Here is an 18,535-nt window from a genome sequence, read left to right as displayed (position 1 = left end):
ACACTGCCTGGAAAAACAAGACTCTCGACGAAGACAACATGCGGTGGTTTTTTTTTTTTTTTTTTTATCTTCTTTGGCAAGCTATACAGCAGAGCCGGCCAACGTAATTTTTGTTCCAGAATAGACATTGAAAAATCCTCCTACCAAAAAGAAATCAGAAAAATCACTCATTTCTTAGAAAAAAAAAAAAGAAAAAAAAAATGAAAGTCCTAAGCGTTCATCCCAAGCTTCAATTCACTGCATGTTCAGAGCAATGCACAAAATTTAGCCAGCACACGTCACAATATAATACATCCTTATATCGTGCATCCACAGCACACACGAGAGTTTGAAAGCTAATGGGGTGCCATTAGGGGACAGGCGTACAGTCCTTCGAGGCCTATGATTTTCGTCTTAGAAGTGCTCGTGCATGTGTGAATAATACACACAGTGTCTTACTCCCGTGCACGTATACGTGACCCGAGCTTCAGCCGTCTAACTTATATAGGATCGATACTCGTACCCGCGGCTCTGCAGTAATATCACACTTTGGCGCGCTCGTGGTTTTCGTGTATAGGTACTCGGGGAGAACACTCCCCCTTTCTCTTGGATTTGGAATTGAAGCGCGAGATTATTATGCACTAGGGCACCTGGGACTGTGGTTAACGAGTGACGCTGCGAGGGTGGATGCTGCTGTTGTACTTTCGATTGGTTATTGTTTTTTTTTTAGTTGAAATTTAGCTGACTCGACGGAACATCCTTCAGGATTAGTCCATAAATGGTGGAAAAGGGGATTTTAACTATTTAAATTGCAATCTTTACTGTTAATACAATCATCTTTACCATTAAAAATAAAAATTTTTTCCTTCTTTTCCAGCTTGCATCCGACTTACTGTGCGGAGTGATAATTTTTACTAGAACGTAACTGTATAATTTACATCATTTTTTTCTCTCAGTGTAATACAGATGGGGTGAGTCCATTTTTAATTGACTCTTAGAATTATTTATAAATATATACGCAAAAATTTTACAAGTGCAAATTGTTTAAAATAATAACATTTTTGTACTTTTGAATTTATTGTACAACAAGTTGACAAACTGCACAACAAAAAACTATAAAACACTCAAACGACTAACTTTCAGCTGTCCAGACTCATGATGGAACAAAAGAAAGAAACAAAATAAATCAACTGTATAATATTCGTAAGAGAGTAATCGACGTGTAAAAGATGACCATAAATTATTTACTTCGTACTCTCCAATTCTCTTGGAAGCTAATATTCACTTGCATGCAGTGTAAAAAATAAATCACGCTCACCGATAATCCAGAGCCAATCTTAAGTTTCAGTCTACAACGCGAGTATCGCTTGTGTTGTTAGAGAAGCGAGAAAGAAAAAAAAAAAACAACGTGACCCACGATGAATCAGACTCGTGTGGAGTCAATTGTTGTTGTTGAAAGTCCAACGTCCTGCGACTCGCATATTCGTAGCATAATGCCAGTTCAGCACACGGCAATTACACCAGAATATGAGAGCCGCTCTCCGACTCGTCGTTGCTACACGCATCTTCTTCTTCTTCATCTAGGTGTACTCCACTTCGCGCTTTTGATAAACAGAGCATAATACTTGCCTCTCTTGCGCTTGAAAGTTCTTATACTCTGCTTACCGAGAGCGCAACGTGGACCGGACAATTTATTTACTTGCCATTTCCTGCACCGGTTGTCGTTTCGTGAAAATCCGTCGTATCGAAGTGTCAACCTCAACTGGCAAAGCATATCGTGTCAATCGTTCATTCGTCGTTTCATAAAAATTGCGACTAAAAAAAGCCTCACTAATCACAGATCACTCCGAGCGACGTATTTTACTTTGAAAACAAAACCAAAGTACGTTTCACCGTCAAATCTGGCTTGTGCTCCGTATCGTTACGTGATTTCGTGCTTGGTCGGTCTTTACAAAAAGTGAAAATTCACCGGCACTGTCGCTCTTGCCAAACCATACCGATAACGAAAGGGAACCGATCGCTCGACAAAACAAGGCTGCAAACGCGATGAGCGAGTTTCTTTCGTTGCCGATGTCGACTTGGCGACTGAAACTTTGAGTGGCGCTCGGTATGCGCACCCCCAAGCCTCGGCGATAGGAACACACGCATCTCGGACACTCGATACGGCTTGACAGAGGTGTCCGATGGCGGTTCCCGATACAACCGCCTGTATGTTGCACTTTGTTCTCGCTGCATGGCTGTGTGGCTCTTAGACATAATAATACGCCTCCTTCGCGTACTGCGAATTGGAAACGGAGATGGCATCGGTGTCGTGTTTGAGACCTTTTCGCTGCGAGTTTTGAGATTCGTGCGTGAGTTTTGTTATTCGCTTTCGACGAGTCGATGATACGATTTCCCGTTGGTGCATGGTTTTTTTTTTTTTTTTCTGGAAGATGGCTTTTTTTGTTTCGAATTTAGCAGTGGATTTTTAAATGATTAAATATATGAGATTTTTAAACATATTGGTACGCATGAAATCTGTTCGATTTCAAACGCGTTTTGAGTAAGTTGTTTTGACACAAATGTCGATAAAAATATACAAAATCAGCTTTTTATAAATTGTACGTACAGATACAATTTTATGTATTTTTTAATATTGTTTCAAGTTTACGCAATTTTAATACCTTATTTGAATAATTCACTAAATTACCTAAAATCTTTAACTGTTAACGCATAAATCCAAATATCATCACCTGCGTGGAAATTAAAGCGCCAATATTTTTTGGTCTTTTTTGTCTATTCCGTTCTTAACTTGAAACCATGTTTTCGGAAGTATTTTCACTCGTTCACCATAGTACTTGTTTAAAAACATTTTAACAAATCGTTGCTACAAATAAATCTCAGGATATTTTAAAATTTGAATAAAATTAACAGTCCTTAATTTTTTTAGAACGTGCCTCTAAATCCATGCAAAAACGAAAGATTTGTTTCCCTAAAAGGTTATACATAAACATATGTATAGGTTTCACAGAACCGCTCATGCACTGACTACAACTGAAGGTGCGTAGGCTCGCGTCAAGTTACAAAAGCTTGGAAGCTTCAAAGTTTTATAAAATCTTTGCGCAAAAAAGCCCATTTATAGTCCACTACTGTCCCTCTTCCATCCCAACCTCCCTCACTAAGTGTTTGTTTTAATATTATATGGATTGTCTCTCGACTGGAGGACAAACTCTTACATTTCATCCGCCCTTATCTGTAAGCTTCATCTATTTCGATTCGACCACGCTCGTATCTATATACGTTAATTTTCCGTTCCGACTTTGATGAAGCAACGATGCCAAATCTCGTGCACACTTGGCTATCGATTATCGCAAAAATAGCGCGTGCACAAGACACCACCGGAAGTGGAAACAGATAACCCACTGCAGGGCGGGGGGACCCGTTATCAGAAATAAAACGCGCGAAAATCGAAACCGAATTTTGTAGTCCGAGCGTTCCCGGAGCACGTGAAAGAGGAAACCAGATCCCGCTCCGGGCGAGCTTGCATTGAGTGTAAATAATATACGCAGCGGGACAATCGCGCGTGACTATTTTCGGTCGCAAAGCGTATGCAATATCTTATCCGGTATTGGTTGGATGGAATTCTTCTTTTATTCGAGCCAATGTTGGCTCTCCCCGCACCAGTGGAACAGGTAATTGACCCCACGGCCATTGTTGAGCAGAGCTGTATTTGCTAATAGTGCAGGGTGGGACAATGGGTTTATCGGTTGGTGGTCATTATTTTTTGTTTTCTCGTGACTATGAATTTACGGCACTGCTTGTTTTTTGGTCACTTTTTTTAAGATACGTGCACTTTATTTTACGTGAGACACGTGGGCAGCGTTCCAGCGTTTATTTGGTTTTGATATTACACGCTTTGGAAAAAAAAATCCAACGATGTAAAAATACGTAAACGTTGTATTTTGAGTACTCTATTACCGATATGTCAATCGTTATATTTATAGCTATACAAAGCACTTTCTGTAGTATTTCAAGTAACACTGGAAAAATGAGGTTCTTCCACCTGCTTTCGTCCGATAGAGAATGGAGCGAAAGAGCTGCAAAGAATACGAGATGAAATAGGAAATAGAGAAAAAGAGGCGCAAGCGGGAAGGAGGTGAAAAAAAGGTACGAGACTTCATCTCGAGCGCAAGTGATTTGAGTTTGTCTCCCCCTTTTTTTGCTGTTCAGTTATACTGTATGCTTGTATAATATATACACTCCATCTTCTTCTGTTCTTCTGATCCATACTCGACGACGATGCCATGCGCTGTACTATTTCTATTGATCCAAACTGATTTTTTAAAAATTTTTTATAAATTTTCTTTGTTTTTTAATCATAAATTTTTTTTTCTGAATAACCGTACAACTTATTGACATTTGAAAAAATGTGGAAAATTAAGAACTTCTTGTAGAGACAAAAATCAATGTATTAAAAATAATTAATAATGTTTATCAAAATAATAATAAGATAATGTACTGTTATAAGACACCAAAAAGAACGTTGTTCTGCCTTGGGAATTTTTTTCTTAACATTTGGACGTTTGGTGCGCCCTCAGTAGGAAAAATAGAGTTGGCACCTGGCGCGCCTTCAGTCAGAGTATATTTTAATTTTCATTGAAAATTGCCAAAAAAAATTTGCGATCAACCAAAGAATTGCTCTTTCACACGATAACATGAAAAAAGTTGCCAATAACTGTCTCTGGCCTCATTGCGTTTGAGAATTGGGACACTTGCCTCATTAGAAAGGCATGTATATCCCAAGAAGCGCCACGAGCTGTCCCGACTTTGCTCCGAGCGGACAGATTTATTTACCCCGTGCACTGCATATCACTTGCCTTCCGGCCCGGCTCTTCTGTCACTGTGACACACTTCTGGGGCGCATGCAGCCACCATGTTCTTACCCGAGCTGATGCTCTTGTTCTCCATGAAATTGAATTCCTGCAAATGCTGAGGGGTTTTTCTTTCACTAGCACCTTAGTCGTTTGTGATTGACTGAAGAAGAAATTATTTTTTTTTAGGTGGAAAAATAAATGGCATGAAATTGTAGAAATAGTTGAAATAAAATGAGTTTGCAATTCAATATGATCAAGAGTGATACTAATTTACTTGCTTGTTGTCTTGACAAAAATTATTCAGATGCACCACTAGTTTTCATTAAAGTTTATGTGGAACAAAATCGTATTTTTCATTTTGTTGTTTGAAATAGTTTCTAATGTACATCTCGTATATTTTCAATAAAACGATGTCTTCAGAGATTATTTATTTATTTTTTTTTTTTTACCAAGATTTAAACTAGAAATGATGGAAGATGATAAGGATCTTGTTCTTAATAAAAAAGTAAACCAGTAAAAGAGTATGTAAGAAAAATATTTATCTCTTGACGTAATGGGCCGTGAAAGTTGGATGATAAGACTTAGTAACAAGAGTAATTAAAATAATAAATAAATACCACAATGCACCTCTAACATACTTGGTTAATTCTATAACAATAAAAATAAAGACCATTAACAATAACTCGAAGATAAATTTATTGTGACCAAAAACCATTTTGTTATAGTACTTATTTTGAAGCTGAATTAAGTTTTGTCTTTCTGAAAGTATTACTCTATCTGTAAAACTAAAAAATTAAATCAGTCAATATCAAAGATTAATCAATGAATAATAAAGTTTACACTTGTGTGCATAACGACAACCATAAGTAGTGATAAGAAAATTGGTAGGTATTAAAAAACAGTTTTACCAAATTTTTTTTCAAGAAAAATGCTTTTTGAAAGGAAGTGCGAGTCAATTGAACTAAAAAATACAAACAAAAAATGACACTCATGCTTTAACCAACAAACAAAAGTTTTAAATAACAGAGAAATGCGAGGAAAATCTTAAACTTAAACGAAAGAGTGAATAATAACAAGAACAGCGAGTAGAAAGTCCAGGAGGCGATGAAAAGGAGAATAAGAAAAGAGAGAGAGAGCGGGCCATTTGGGGCGAGAAAATGAAAAAAGTTTATTCGCGCCCAGCAAGCGGCGGCTGAGGTCTGAGAGTTGGAAATTGAAAATAAATTCTGCACTTAGAGTCGTATATACATCAACATGCGGTGACGCTAAGGATGCAAAGGTAGAATGCTTCCTCGAAAACTATTATCTCGAATCGTAAACAGTGCATTACAATGGTGGCAAATGGTAGTTTATTTTCGTATATGGCACTGATAGGCTGTAGGATTTCCCGTGTGTTTTTGCTCACGCGAGATACGAGGAAAGTTACTCCTTTGTTTTGTAGAATAACAAATCGAATTTCTGTTAGTTGATCAATTTCTAAATCATTTTTTTATGCAAAGCATACTTAATTGAGATCGAAAATATTGAATGGAAATTTCAGTTTCATTATTAACTTTTTACAAATATATTTTTTTTGTGACATAAGGATATCTCGTTTCAAGAATCGTGACTTGGGATGAGAAAAAAAAAAAACTTCATTAAGACCAAAAGTTTCACGGTCTTATGTAATCTTTAGCTACGATCAAATTCTCGATGATCCAATATTTACTTGATCATCAGTCAAATTCCGGCATAAGACTTTGTCCCATTGATAATTAAATTTTAGTTGACAGTTTAAATTTGATTTTCTTAACTTTACAAATCTCTTCATTTTTATTTGTTATTCCATTGGCGTATGGAATCATTTACTACATTACAAACGTGGATCACATAATTTAAACGAAAACTTTTTTAAATGTCTTATTAAATTCAACAGAAATCTTTTTTTAGTGTACGTAACGTAAACTGTTTTTCATTTTTGTAAAAGAATAGTGTAATGAACATTTCTACTAAGAACTTGATAAAAATAGTGTATTTTCTTCTTGAACCACCATTCCTGTCCTAAAAGACGAAACAAAAAAGGATGTCAAACTCACAGCATCAACGAAACTCAATAAATCCAAAATCCATCAAGTATCGCATTCATTCGCTTCTTTGCTTCCACAAATCGATCAGCTTTTCAAGAAAACTCAGCCCTAACTCCGCGAAAACCAAATGCCAAAAAAGATCCAAAAATCAGTCTGCAGGTAACGGTGTCGAGAAAAACGTGCCATGTTGGCGATCGGAGGCCAATGAATTTCTCTACCTAGCTCTTATATTTATCCCTGAGAGATCCAGTGCCAACGAGCCCACCTTTCTCGAGAAAACGGCCCATCTTCTTACCTACTATAACAACCAGATTGTTATTATCTTCCGCCCAGAGTCGCTGTACCACTTGGCTACCCATCGTGTCTCAAAAAGACTCTCTAGCTGTACATTTTTCTTGGGAGCGATTTAAGCCCTCTGTGTGACGGCTATAATACTATGTATACAAGACGGAGTCGACATGACAGTGTTTTTTGCTTGATAGTAGTGTGCGTTACAATCCAAATACCAGGGCAGGATTATATCAGTGTATTGATTTTTTGAGATACGTTGTTTGAAATTGGTAAAAAAAAATCGAAATAAATGGCACATTTTTTGCTTTGCAGTTAAGAATCTCCCCTTTGCCTCTTAGCTCCGTATATACAGCTGCACCAAAGAAAAGGATGAAGGATAACCCGTCCGAAGTAAGCTGCTAATAAACGCGAAGACAAGCCCCAAGGCGAGTTGGATGCAAAATCCTTCCGTTATCTAAATAGGGGCCATTGTGATTTCGGAGTTTCGTCTCTTGTTTTATTAGCTCACGTCTGATGAAATGAAATTGCACGAGTAATTATTAGCAGGTGTTTAAATTCGCCAAGTTCGGGCAAAACGCTGGTGCGATGAGTAGGGGGAGGAGCGTCCTCCGGGGTCCCCCGAGCGAATTAAGAAACTTTGTCTAGCTGAAGCTGCGGGACGTCGGAGAACGAAGACTCTCTCTCTTGCCGGACGACAACGGGAAAATTGCTGTTGACGGTGACGAGACGAGGCGCTGATTGCGAGAGAGCGGGGGCTTTGATGTGCTGATACGCGAAATAGAAACGCATTTATCTTACATCCTGTGTATAATACAATCATTTTGCAGTTTTTGAATTTTTTCGGGTTTTTGTTTGATTTTTGGGAGAAGTTATACTTTTGCGATGGTTTGGGTGGGTGGGCTAATTATGATACTTGTAGATTATAACATTGATTTTAATTTACACATTTAATATAAATTTATAATGTTTATCGTAATAACAAAAGTCATAAAAATTATGATTTTTGGTATTTTGATGAGCATAATTAATGTTATTACGTGAATTATTAGTACTACATTATTCTACGATTATATCAAGATAATCGCACTATTCATTCTTATACTGCTTCCGTCAATTCGATGTTCTCCTTTTTTTATGTCAAGGATATCGTTAAATGACAAGTACTCTTACTGACTTTAATCAATTTTCTTTATATTCTCCATCTGCTGGTATAAATGTTACTTAAATAGTTCTAATCAACGTCAATTGAATAATTTTTGGAATGAAAATCTCCTACTAGGGCAATGTATTTCAAACTATAAGTCATATTTTAATAGCTTTTATACAGAGAATATTCTACCGAGGGTTGAAACTTTGCAAAAATGTTCGTTAAACGTATTCTTCTGATTATCCCTGGATTATTTCCACCCATTATGTTCACTGCTAATTCTAATGTTGTCCTAATAGAGCACAAGTTAACCCAATTATTACCAACGTTTGATGTTATAACACATGCTTAAAAAATGGGCCTGGATTCAGAATAGTCTGAGTATTAACGCTATTAGTTATTATCAATTATAGATCTCATAAGCCACATCTTTGAGGACGTCAAGGCATGATAGACGGTTCCACGAATGTGACTGCACTTAAGACAAAGGGGAGAGGGTCAAGGGAAAAGAATGAAAGTAAGGGCATGTTACTTTGGGCCTCAATCGTTTCACCCATGAAGTACATAAAAAGTCTCGGTACAGGCAATCAAATGCGCTCAAAATGTATACTGTTCTGTTGGTTGTCTCGAGATTGATCGAGTGTACTCTAGGCTGTCCACATACACTTTTCAGCTAACACATGTTTTGTTGATTCTTCGATAATAACTTCTTCCCCAAGATGACGCGAATGCACTCATGAAAATTCATGTATGGTTACTTCAACGTTGTACAATTAATTGTAAGGATTTTTATTGATGTTTTAATCGTGCAATCAATCACATCTCGTTGCATGCACGTGACGTGTACGCGATATGCACAATGTAGAAGTAAAGAATAATTGATTGTATTACAGTTTACCAATGTATCGTTATTAGATGTAAAGACCATGCTGCCACAAATTTACTGTATCGTTGAAAAAGACATGGTCTGCAGCTCTCGAAGGTGATTCCTTGAAAAAGTGGTAAACCGTTTCATAAAGTATTGTATCATGCGTTCTTCCATATCTTTGAAGAAAAATAAGAAAAAGACAAAGTATTCGTGAACATTACGTATACTCTTAAGAGAAATGGATTGGGTTCACTGAACGCGCACGTGTAATGTCGTCTGTGAACACGAAAAGGATTGTGAATTTGTTGGAAAATGGGCGTAGTGCAGTTATGCAAGGAAAAGAGGGGTTGATACTGTAGGGTTATAAAATCATACGTATACCTTTATTTCCACTCGTGATTCATGGGTCTGCACCTAATGCAGATTTACAGAGGGCAAGTTTCTCACTATCGCACACTTTTGATCACTTAAAGTGTCTTCATAGAACGAGTACGAGAAAAAAAATTAAGTGATGCAGAAGCTGAAAATGACATAGCAGTAAGAAAAATTTAGGTAGACGAATACAAAATCAATACAATCTTACGTAACAGCACATCTTTCATCGTATTATTGCTAAGTTTTATTTTGTTGTTGTTTTTTTTTTTTTTTTTACGAAAATCCTTGTCGAGGCTATATTTATTAACAGATATGCTCGATGCTGTTCAGAGTCGATTAACATCTAAAATTAGTCTTTTTTTCCCAAAACTAGGAATAACTTATGAATAATATTGACTTAAATAGAACAATATCTTTGTGACAAACAGTGATTCTTCAACTATACAGTAAAGAGAAAAATGTCCTACTTTAAGATGAAACAGAAAAATCAATACAATTAACAATAACAACGCTGTAATAACCCCATAACTGTTGATGTTGTTACGAGCTTGACTTTTTCATCAAGACACAGATAAATTGTTATTCGTATGGCACACTTTGTGAGCGATATGTTTAGAAATAAAGAACAAAGCATAATCTTTCGAGCAAAAGTAGCTAGGGGTATACGTACGAGTAAGCAGTTGGCTCGTACAGTTTGACTCGTGATTTACGTCATCGGATGTAAAGTCAACTGCAGGGATGAATCATCTTGACGTTACATGTACGTACACATACATCATCGAAGATAATCGACAACGCAGTATGCATGAGTGCAAAGGGACTTTTATTCCTTTGCGATTGGAAATGGCTTGGAAGTAAGAGGCCGTAACGTTTCGAGCCCCTTTTGTTTCGACTGCTGCTTTGTAAAAGCACGCTATGCCGATGATTCACACACGTCGTCGTTGTTATAGATCATTTGGGAGGTTGGTTTTTTGGGGGAACATGATGTCAAGAAAACTTTTCACGCACATTTGTTTAATGTCACGGGTCGTTTACATAAAATATGAATCGTGTTTCAAGGTGTCTGGTGTTGGTTGAACATTTTCATTGGCATTTTTGTACGTCATTTTGTTCCAGGGAATCCACGATTGATAAACAGTATGGGGTGGATTATCAAAAAGCCCAGGTGAGTAGATAATAACAACGGATAGTTTGCTTGCGAATACTTAGTACTATGATTTGGATTGATTTTTGAATACGTTGTCCTTTACAGTAATATTTTGGATGGAAACTTTCTACCTGCAAACCATCAATTTTGATACTGTATACAAAACTACTTGCAAAATTTAAGCTTGTTTGGATTGCAATAACTTGAGTTAGTAGACAAACTTTATTACGTACATACATCCACACCGTGTGTCTAAATCAGATCACCACTATACCTGGGTTGAAATTTGTTTAAAATTTTTTTTCTATGATAAAAATATAAGTCCCTCTAATACATTGATCACACCTCAAAAGTTCGAGCGAATTTCTAATTTACTTCCTTCTACCTTTATAAGGTGAATATCCCAATTATTGCCCATTCAAGCAGACAAAACGTCCCAATCATCGGTCACTTTATTTTTCTTTTTACAGGTCTCAGATATACTTATTTTCAATGAATAACAAAGTAGATTTTTATAAAAAAAAAATTTTTTTTGGTGCCCCAATAACAAATTATTTATGTTTAAAAAAACGTACATTAAGATATAAAGAAAAATGATCGATAAGTGGGCCATTCACCTTGTAAGGTTTAATAAATTTTTCTGGACAGAGACTCCCTTTTCTATCTCACGTCAATAAAGTTCACTTCATTATATTAATATGAAAATAATTAAACGTAATTTAGAAAGGACTTACTAACAGATCGTTTATTAACACAACATAAAATAACTTCTTCTATCAGACTGGGATGGAATGTTTTAAAAAAGCATCTAAGTAGTTTTACTGTTGGCAAACAAATATAACGATTCAAATGAAATTTTACACAATACATAAATGTATATGATTTAAACTAGCTGTTGTTACTTGATACAAGCCCAATCATTCAATGCATCAAAGGCAAATAATAACACAATGCCAAGCCACAGTTGAAGGATCCCCAAAGTCCTTGAACATTTCGAGTTTGCTCAGTAGTCTCTTTGCTCTTGGGTCCCGCTAATAGGACTTACATGAGTAGTTCCGTGATTGAGAGTTAATTTTGTGGTCGCAAATGAAACTCTATCCTTGTCCCTCTAGCCTCGCTCCCCCTCTCGTCCCACAGTATAGTCCTACGGTCGAAGTTCCGGATGTAATTGAAAGGCCTGATCAAGGTCCATCATCTGACTTGCTGTTCGACCTCCCTGCTCCCTCTGATGTTGGCTTAGTTTGCTCCCCCCTGCGATTACTCTCTGCTTTGGAGGATGGATGAGAACTATTCGGTGTTCCTTGATTACTTCATGGGCACAAAATAGGAGAGATGGAGTTATAAGAGTGCATTTTCCACTGTGTTGAAAATTTTAATATTTTTCAATAAGGTGGAATAATAACCGAAAAGAGGAAAAATGTGCAAGATTTGACAATTAAATTTTGATGAAACCTTGTATACTTATTGAAATTTAATAATTTACGGTAAATAGATAATAAAATTGTAATATAGTTATGTTACTCACTATTTACTTTCACCGGTGATGGTATTGCATTGTTTTTTAAAATTTTTTATTTTAAGCAGATTCAAACGAATAAAAGGTTTCTGTGTTTTTTCGATTAAAAGTTTCTACTTAATATGGTACGTGGCAAGCTTTAATGATTAAGATGATCATGCTCTGGTTAGCAAAATTAAGTTAATAGTCCTAGTTTACATTGTTTCAAGAGCCCATTGTTTATTTGAATAAAATACACAAGGGGCTCTATTAAGTAAAAAAATAGAATTGTTCGCTTAGTACTATTTCGTCATGGTTTTAATTTGTTCCATGTTCTTTAATGAAGTATCGTAAAAAGGCTGTATAAAAATTTTTCATGCAAAGTGTAGTAAGTTTTTTAACACATATTATCGAGGACAACTTTGATTTTTATTAAAAATCCTTTATCTGATATTATCATCCAGTTTTACTACCAAACGAAGTTTTTGATGATCATCGATTGAGCGAATGGTAAACTATTCTTGAATTTAGTAATACACAACGAATGAGTTAGAGAACAAAATTAGATTACGGGGTATTATAACATTTTACCAAAAAATCAATAACATAATCGAAACATTCGTCTTTGTGTACAATGACTAATGGTGTCAAATAAATTCGAACGACAGGAATGCAGTTCATTGCCCGTGAATACAAGCGGAGAATGCAAGTTGATTCATTTTTAAAATATTTTTAAAACCAGAAAAATAATGGGAGGTAGCCAGAGATACGTATCGCTTTGACACAATTTCCCATTATTTATGATGTTCATATTTTATTATGTTTATACTCATGAATCAGAGCTATCGTTTGATATTCAGGTCCAAAATTGAATTTTAATCTTTATATAAAATCGTGAGTGTAAAGGAGATATTTTGATGAAAATTTTCGGTTACATATAAAATAAATAAGATAGTTGTGATAATTAATTATTGCGAAATCGTAATCAACCTTACAGTATGTATTTTTATACTTACTAGAAACACTACAACGTACCGGTGTTTAATGTTCTAATATTATCTAAGATATGGTTACTCATTTCTTAGTGTCAAATTTTAACACTATACTCAAGAAATAATCATTGCCCATTTAAAGGGCTCTACAACAACATGAATATTGCAAATTTATATACCAGTCGCTCCCGTTCTCACGAAACAGAATGATTTGAATCATGCTATAAATGTAGATCTGTAAGAGATATAACAAGCTATCACTAATATCTCGAACTTATCAAAGTCATATTTTCAGCACGTGAAAGTTGAAGAACGTTTACTTCGAGATTGTCGTCATTAAATATCTAGATAATTAAGATACTAGAAATTCATTTTCAATTTAAAAAGTTATTGCAATGAAAGAAAGGACATGAAGGACATGAATAAATTTCATATTAAATTGTTTTTAACGATTATACTTACTAAGAAGTTAATCAAAGCCAGGACTGTTTTACTGAAAAATACTGTAGCTTTATGAGCACAACATTATCAAATAACACTATAAAAATAACACTATAGAAATTTCCTCCAACCATTCCAACCATTTTAAATTTGAGATAATCTGTCGACATTTCCCATTACGTTCTACGAAAATATACATGTACAAACAGTGTAATTAACATGACATTATACGATAGGTCTCGTATTTTTAAAAAGCTATAAAAGTTCAGAATATTTATTACGAAACTTATGCATGAAAATAGAAATATTTTTGAAAATCATGATAAACTTTTATTTAAAGTGTTTCACTAAACTTTAAAAAAAAAAAGATCTCAATCATAGCAATACAATATTTTTCAAACAAAAGCACTTTGAGGCAGTTCAATTATTGATTACGAAACCATTGGAAATTACCTTATGATGCGAGAAATGAAAGTGCACGTAGTACTCGCTACGAACAGCTGCCGGGCGCGGTGATTGATCGCTCCTGCTAAATGGATAGTCATCTTCGTATAATGCAAAAAAGTAAAATCGCAACATGACGCGGTGACTGTGAAAGAAAACAAATTAGTCACTTTTTCTAGTCGTACGGACGTCGACTGCGAAAAAACTTTAAGCCCATTTGACTAGTGACATTTGTCACTTAATGATGCCACTCTGGTAAGAAATAGTGGCATCCACAGATTGGAAAAAAATTTTTACTTTTAAATGTACCCTTCAAGAAACAAGCTGCAGTAACGCTAGCCATAGCTGCTATACATATTTTTCAATCAAAAATATAATAGAATCTTGAGAAACTAACAATATGGTAAGACAACGGGAATTTCCTTCCTTGTGTATATTATCAATGCTTAAAAAGAAAATGCCATTATTAATTGTATAACTAAGCAGTCAATGACAAAAGCAAATAACATCTATAACTTTCTTTTACATTGATTGCGTATGTACTCCAGTTGTTCGCTGATTAAAACTATCTAGTTGAAATCATCTTGTCGATAAAATTTTTCTCTTGGTATAATTATATTTTCAAATACCAAAATCATTTACTTGAGGAAACAAACTTCAAATAGAAAAAAAATCAGCTAAAAACCAGGGCTTCACAAGTGTCAAAATGAACCTTGGTATTGTAGATGATTTCAAGACAGTATACAATACAATATGCAGGTATTAGTTTCAAACCAACATCTTCGGAACGCTTTAAAGAATATTGTGTTGGCAATAAATCTGAAACGTAAAATTTTATTTTAAAAGCCGTGTGCATAACCTTCATAAAATATCCAGGGTCACGTTTTTCTATCCTAGCAAGGAAGGTGAAAGCTGATTTTTCTTCACTTTGAAGACTTTCTGAAGACTCGAATAGTTTGCACGGCCTCTATATCATTTTATCTATTACTCTTAATGGTTTATTTCCTCGTTATATAATTAAAAGATTTTAAAATATTAATTGGAGTATAACTGATTTCTCGAGTATATATTTTCTACCGTACTTATATATTAGTTCCGTATAAGAGTGTATAATAAATCCTTTTTTGTTAGTATAAAATTATAAAGCAATTTGTTTTACATCCGATACTACATATGAATGAAGCAAATGATATTAGATATTCTGCCATTGAAAAATAAAATTTATAGTTTTACTGAAAGTCACGAAAAACAAATGACTTGAAACGTTCAAGTAACGATTTGGTTTTTTCATGTTTTACAAGCTTTCTCAATTCTCTAATGTTGAGATGATCCATAATTTTCCAGACAATTTTATCAGGTAGACTATGAAAATCTAGTGGCTCTAGGATACCTAGGAAAAGCTCGTTTACACAATGCCTTGCAGAATTTAATAAATTCCTTTTTTCTATCGCTAAATTAATTCGATAAGCAATAACGTACTCATAATAGAGCAGTTTTTTTTTCTTCTTTAGTAACAAACTTAAATTTTTGTAAGCATCAAAGTGCACCTTATTGTTTAACCGTTTCACAAACAAGTTAAATGGCATCGTTATGACATCAAATATTGACATATTATTTGCTTCATCTTTTTTCAATTCGTCTAGTATCACGTTACATTCTGAAATAATTTTTGACACATCATTTTGCAACTTAAACAATCCTTTTGATGGAATTAAGTCTTTGCTTAAATTTTCCTTTCGTAAGGATATGGTGTACATAAAAACCAAAAGATGTGTAAATTCATTAACAGATCTATCTGAAACAACATAACTAAAGTTATGTCTCATCATTTGGTTTATGGTTGCGTTATCTCCAAACTCCCGACACAAGCAGGCTATGCTTAAATCGTCCTCTTCACATTCGTTTATCCGTAAAAATGATAAGTAAAGATTGAAGTGCCTGTTAAAATAAAAAAGGTTTGGTAATTAAAATATAAACATTTATAGGAAATAATAATATTATATCAATTTATTGACGAACCCATCAACTCGAAAACCAGCCTCCAGGAGTATTTTAACGATACTGTACTGCTTCTGTACCATAGCATCACCCAAAATTTTGTTAATAGTTACACAACAATTTTTACTTGCTTCGTCAATAAAACTGATGTCTAGCAAGCGATCAACGATTTTCACGTAACCCAAAGTACTAGCAACAAAAATTTCAAATAGCTCTGGTTTATTCTTGAAGTCGGTGCTCCAGAAAGCATTTAAGTAATTTGTTGAATGATTGAGTATTGACGGTTTGACTCCTGCTATTTTTTCAAGCATAAGATTTATTAATGGTGGGATGAGTGCTCTTGTAGCCAAAAAAAATGGTGTTTCATGTAAGTAGTCTTGTGCACGCAAATCACTTCCTGCAAATATTATCATATTTTATGTTTTAGTTGGAAGATTTTGTTTTTTTGTGGTTGTTTGAGAGCCAAAAAACGTAATGATTTAAAAGCCATCAATCTGCATTATCAATATTACACAAAAAATTTTAGTCTAAGTCACAGAATTCATAAAATAATAGTTCAATACTGTACGAATCGTTGTAGAACCTTTTTTTAACTTAAACAATAGCAAAAATGTTCTTATATCTACTGAAAATTAGATAGTACAGTAATAAAGCAGTTTGATAAGATAAAGAAATAAATTTTTTAATGAATTCTGAAACAATACTTAAACTGGTCTTTTTTTCGTAAATATCTATTTACAAGTACAATAAAAAAAGCTTCTTTCGATATAACTACATTAAAAGCAGATACTAGTCCTAAGCAGTTGAAAAGTTTTAGCTTACCATGATTAATCAGTAGAAGAATTATTTTTTTAGTTTCCAGTGTAAACCAAAAATGCTTCCTTAACACCACGTGCAACGGCGTCTCATCGAAGCTGTTTTTGATATTAACATTGACCCCTTTTTTAAGAAGATCTTTCACAAATTTTACATCAAGGTTGTAGGCAGCTAAATGAAGATCTGAGAGGCCCATTTCCCTATGCAGTGTAACGCTATTTTCGTATACTAAATCATAAAACGAGCAGTGTTTGATGTTAATAAAAATGTGGTAATTCGAAATTAAATAGTATGACAGAGTCCTGTAAGAGAAGCAATCATTTAGTGAGGGCCCATATTCATACAAATATTCTATAAGTAACTTATCTAATGGCTTTAAAGGTCTTTGACATAGTTGACCTATCAGGTTGTAGATGTTCAAGCTCTTAACACTGAAAAAAAGAAAATGACTATGAGATGTTTATTGTGTAAATGTAACATGTATAAAGTTGGCTAATGAAATTATTTTACCCATAGTCCGTAAGTATTTTTAAGGAATCAATATCACGATTACATACAACACAATCTAGTGGTGTTTGATGAGAAGCATCATTGATGTTTGGGTTTGCATTGTAACTTAACAACAGCCTTATGATACTTTCAGATCTTTTTTTTACCGCATAATGCAACGCTGTTTCATTTATTGTATTTTGGATATCTGGATTGGCTTTATTCCTTAAGAGACACCCCACTCCATTGATCTTTGAATATTGAATGATTAAAACTTAAAAAAATAGTCCATTTTATAAACATTACTGCTTACATGTCGTTTATTGACCGCAACGTGGAGCACTGATTCATCTATTTGTCCTTCTTGTGCATTGACATCTGCACCATAATCAATGAGTACTTGCATCATCAATAATCTATCGTCATCTTGTACAAGATTGTCATGATTTACGTCATCGTAGACCACGTGCAATGGGGTTCTTAAGTCACGATCCCAATCATTAACACAAGATGGATCTCTAAGGAATTGTTTAAGTTAACTAAGACAATTTACGAAAGATTTCTTGAAGCTCGGCTTTTTTTATTAACAGTCATTACCTTTTTAGAATTGTATGAACCATTTTAATATCACCCAACCGAACTGCATCGTGAAGAGATTGTGCTTTACTACTATCCGTCATTTTCTATCCTTTATATTGTAGAACGAAAAAATCGATTAGTCTGAAAATGAGTAATTTTTTTGTACTTACTTTGTACTTGAGAGAAACAACTAACTAAACTAATACTACCTCAAGAATATTCACACGGAAATATGTTTTCTTCTGAAAGCTGACGTACAAGATGCGCTCACTCATAGATGGCATGACGTACTAGAATAATAGAGGGAACGGTACCTCAAGTATGTATTTGTTTCTGTACCTCATATAGTCTGACTGAGTCATCAATTTATTCACATAACGTGCGCGTGCGATCCAGGTTTGGTACCTCAGTTTCTAAGGGACAGTCTATTGTTCCTTCTAATAACCGAGTACGTCATACCATATATGGGTGAGCACATCTCGTACGCAAGCTTTCAGAGGAAGACATATTTCCGTGCACTTAGTGTGGGCAGGTTAAGTGTGGACGATCATGTCT

At 34.8% G+C, this 18,535-nt stretch overlaps 1 protein-coding gene across 3 annotated transcripts; it reads right to left on the bottom strand.

Annotated features, from left to right (window-relative positions):
* Positions 1 to 14,858: 14,858 nt before the first annotated feature.
* LOC106643760 (uncharacterized) lies at positions 14,859 to 18,328 on the bottom strand. Of its 3 annotated transcripts, none has more exons than XM_089588774.1 (7): positions 18,190 to 18,328; positions 17,999 to 18,121; positions 17,715 to 17,919; positions 17,423 to 17,652; positions 16,919 to 17,343; positions 16,118 to 16,493; positions 14,859 to 16,036 (listed from the first exon to the last, which is right to left on the bottom strand). In XM_089588774.1, the coding sequence occupies exons 2-7, from the start codon at positions 18,079 to 18,081 to the stop codon at positions 15,328 to 15,330; spliced, it is 2,028 nt and encodes a 675-aa protein (XP_089444900.1). In that variant the 5' UTR covers positions 18,082 to 18,121; positions 18,190 to 18,328; the 3' UTR covers positions 14,859 to 15,327. The 3 variants fall into 3 exon arrangements, with proteins under 3 accessions (XP_089444900.1, XP_014214513.2, XP_089444901.1); XM_014359027.2 differs by having other exon boundaries at positions 17,999 to 18,089; XM_089588775.1 differs by lacking the exon at positions 18,190 to 18,328 and adding an exon at positions 18,151 to 18,166 and having other exon boundaries at positions 17,999 to 18,089.
* Between the last annotated feature and the right edge of the window lie 207 nt (positions 18,329 to 18,535).

Source organism: Copidosoma floridanum, unplaced genomic scaffold (assembly GCF_036245765.1).
Source record: "Copidosoma floridanum isolate Cflo_tuat_1 unplaced genomic scaffold, Cflo_Japanese_pri ptg000007l, whole genome shotgun sequence".
Lineage (NCBI taxonomy): Eukaryota > Metazoa > Arthropoda > Insecta > Hymenoptera > Encyrtidae > Copidosoma > Copidosoma floridanum.
The sequence above is the reverse complement of the archived record's forward strand: the minus strand, read 5'-3'. Positions and strand labels throughout refer to the sequence as shown.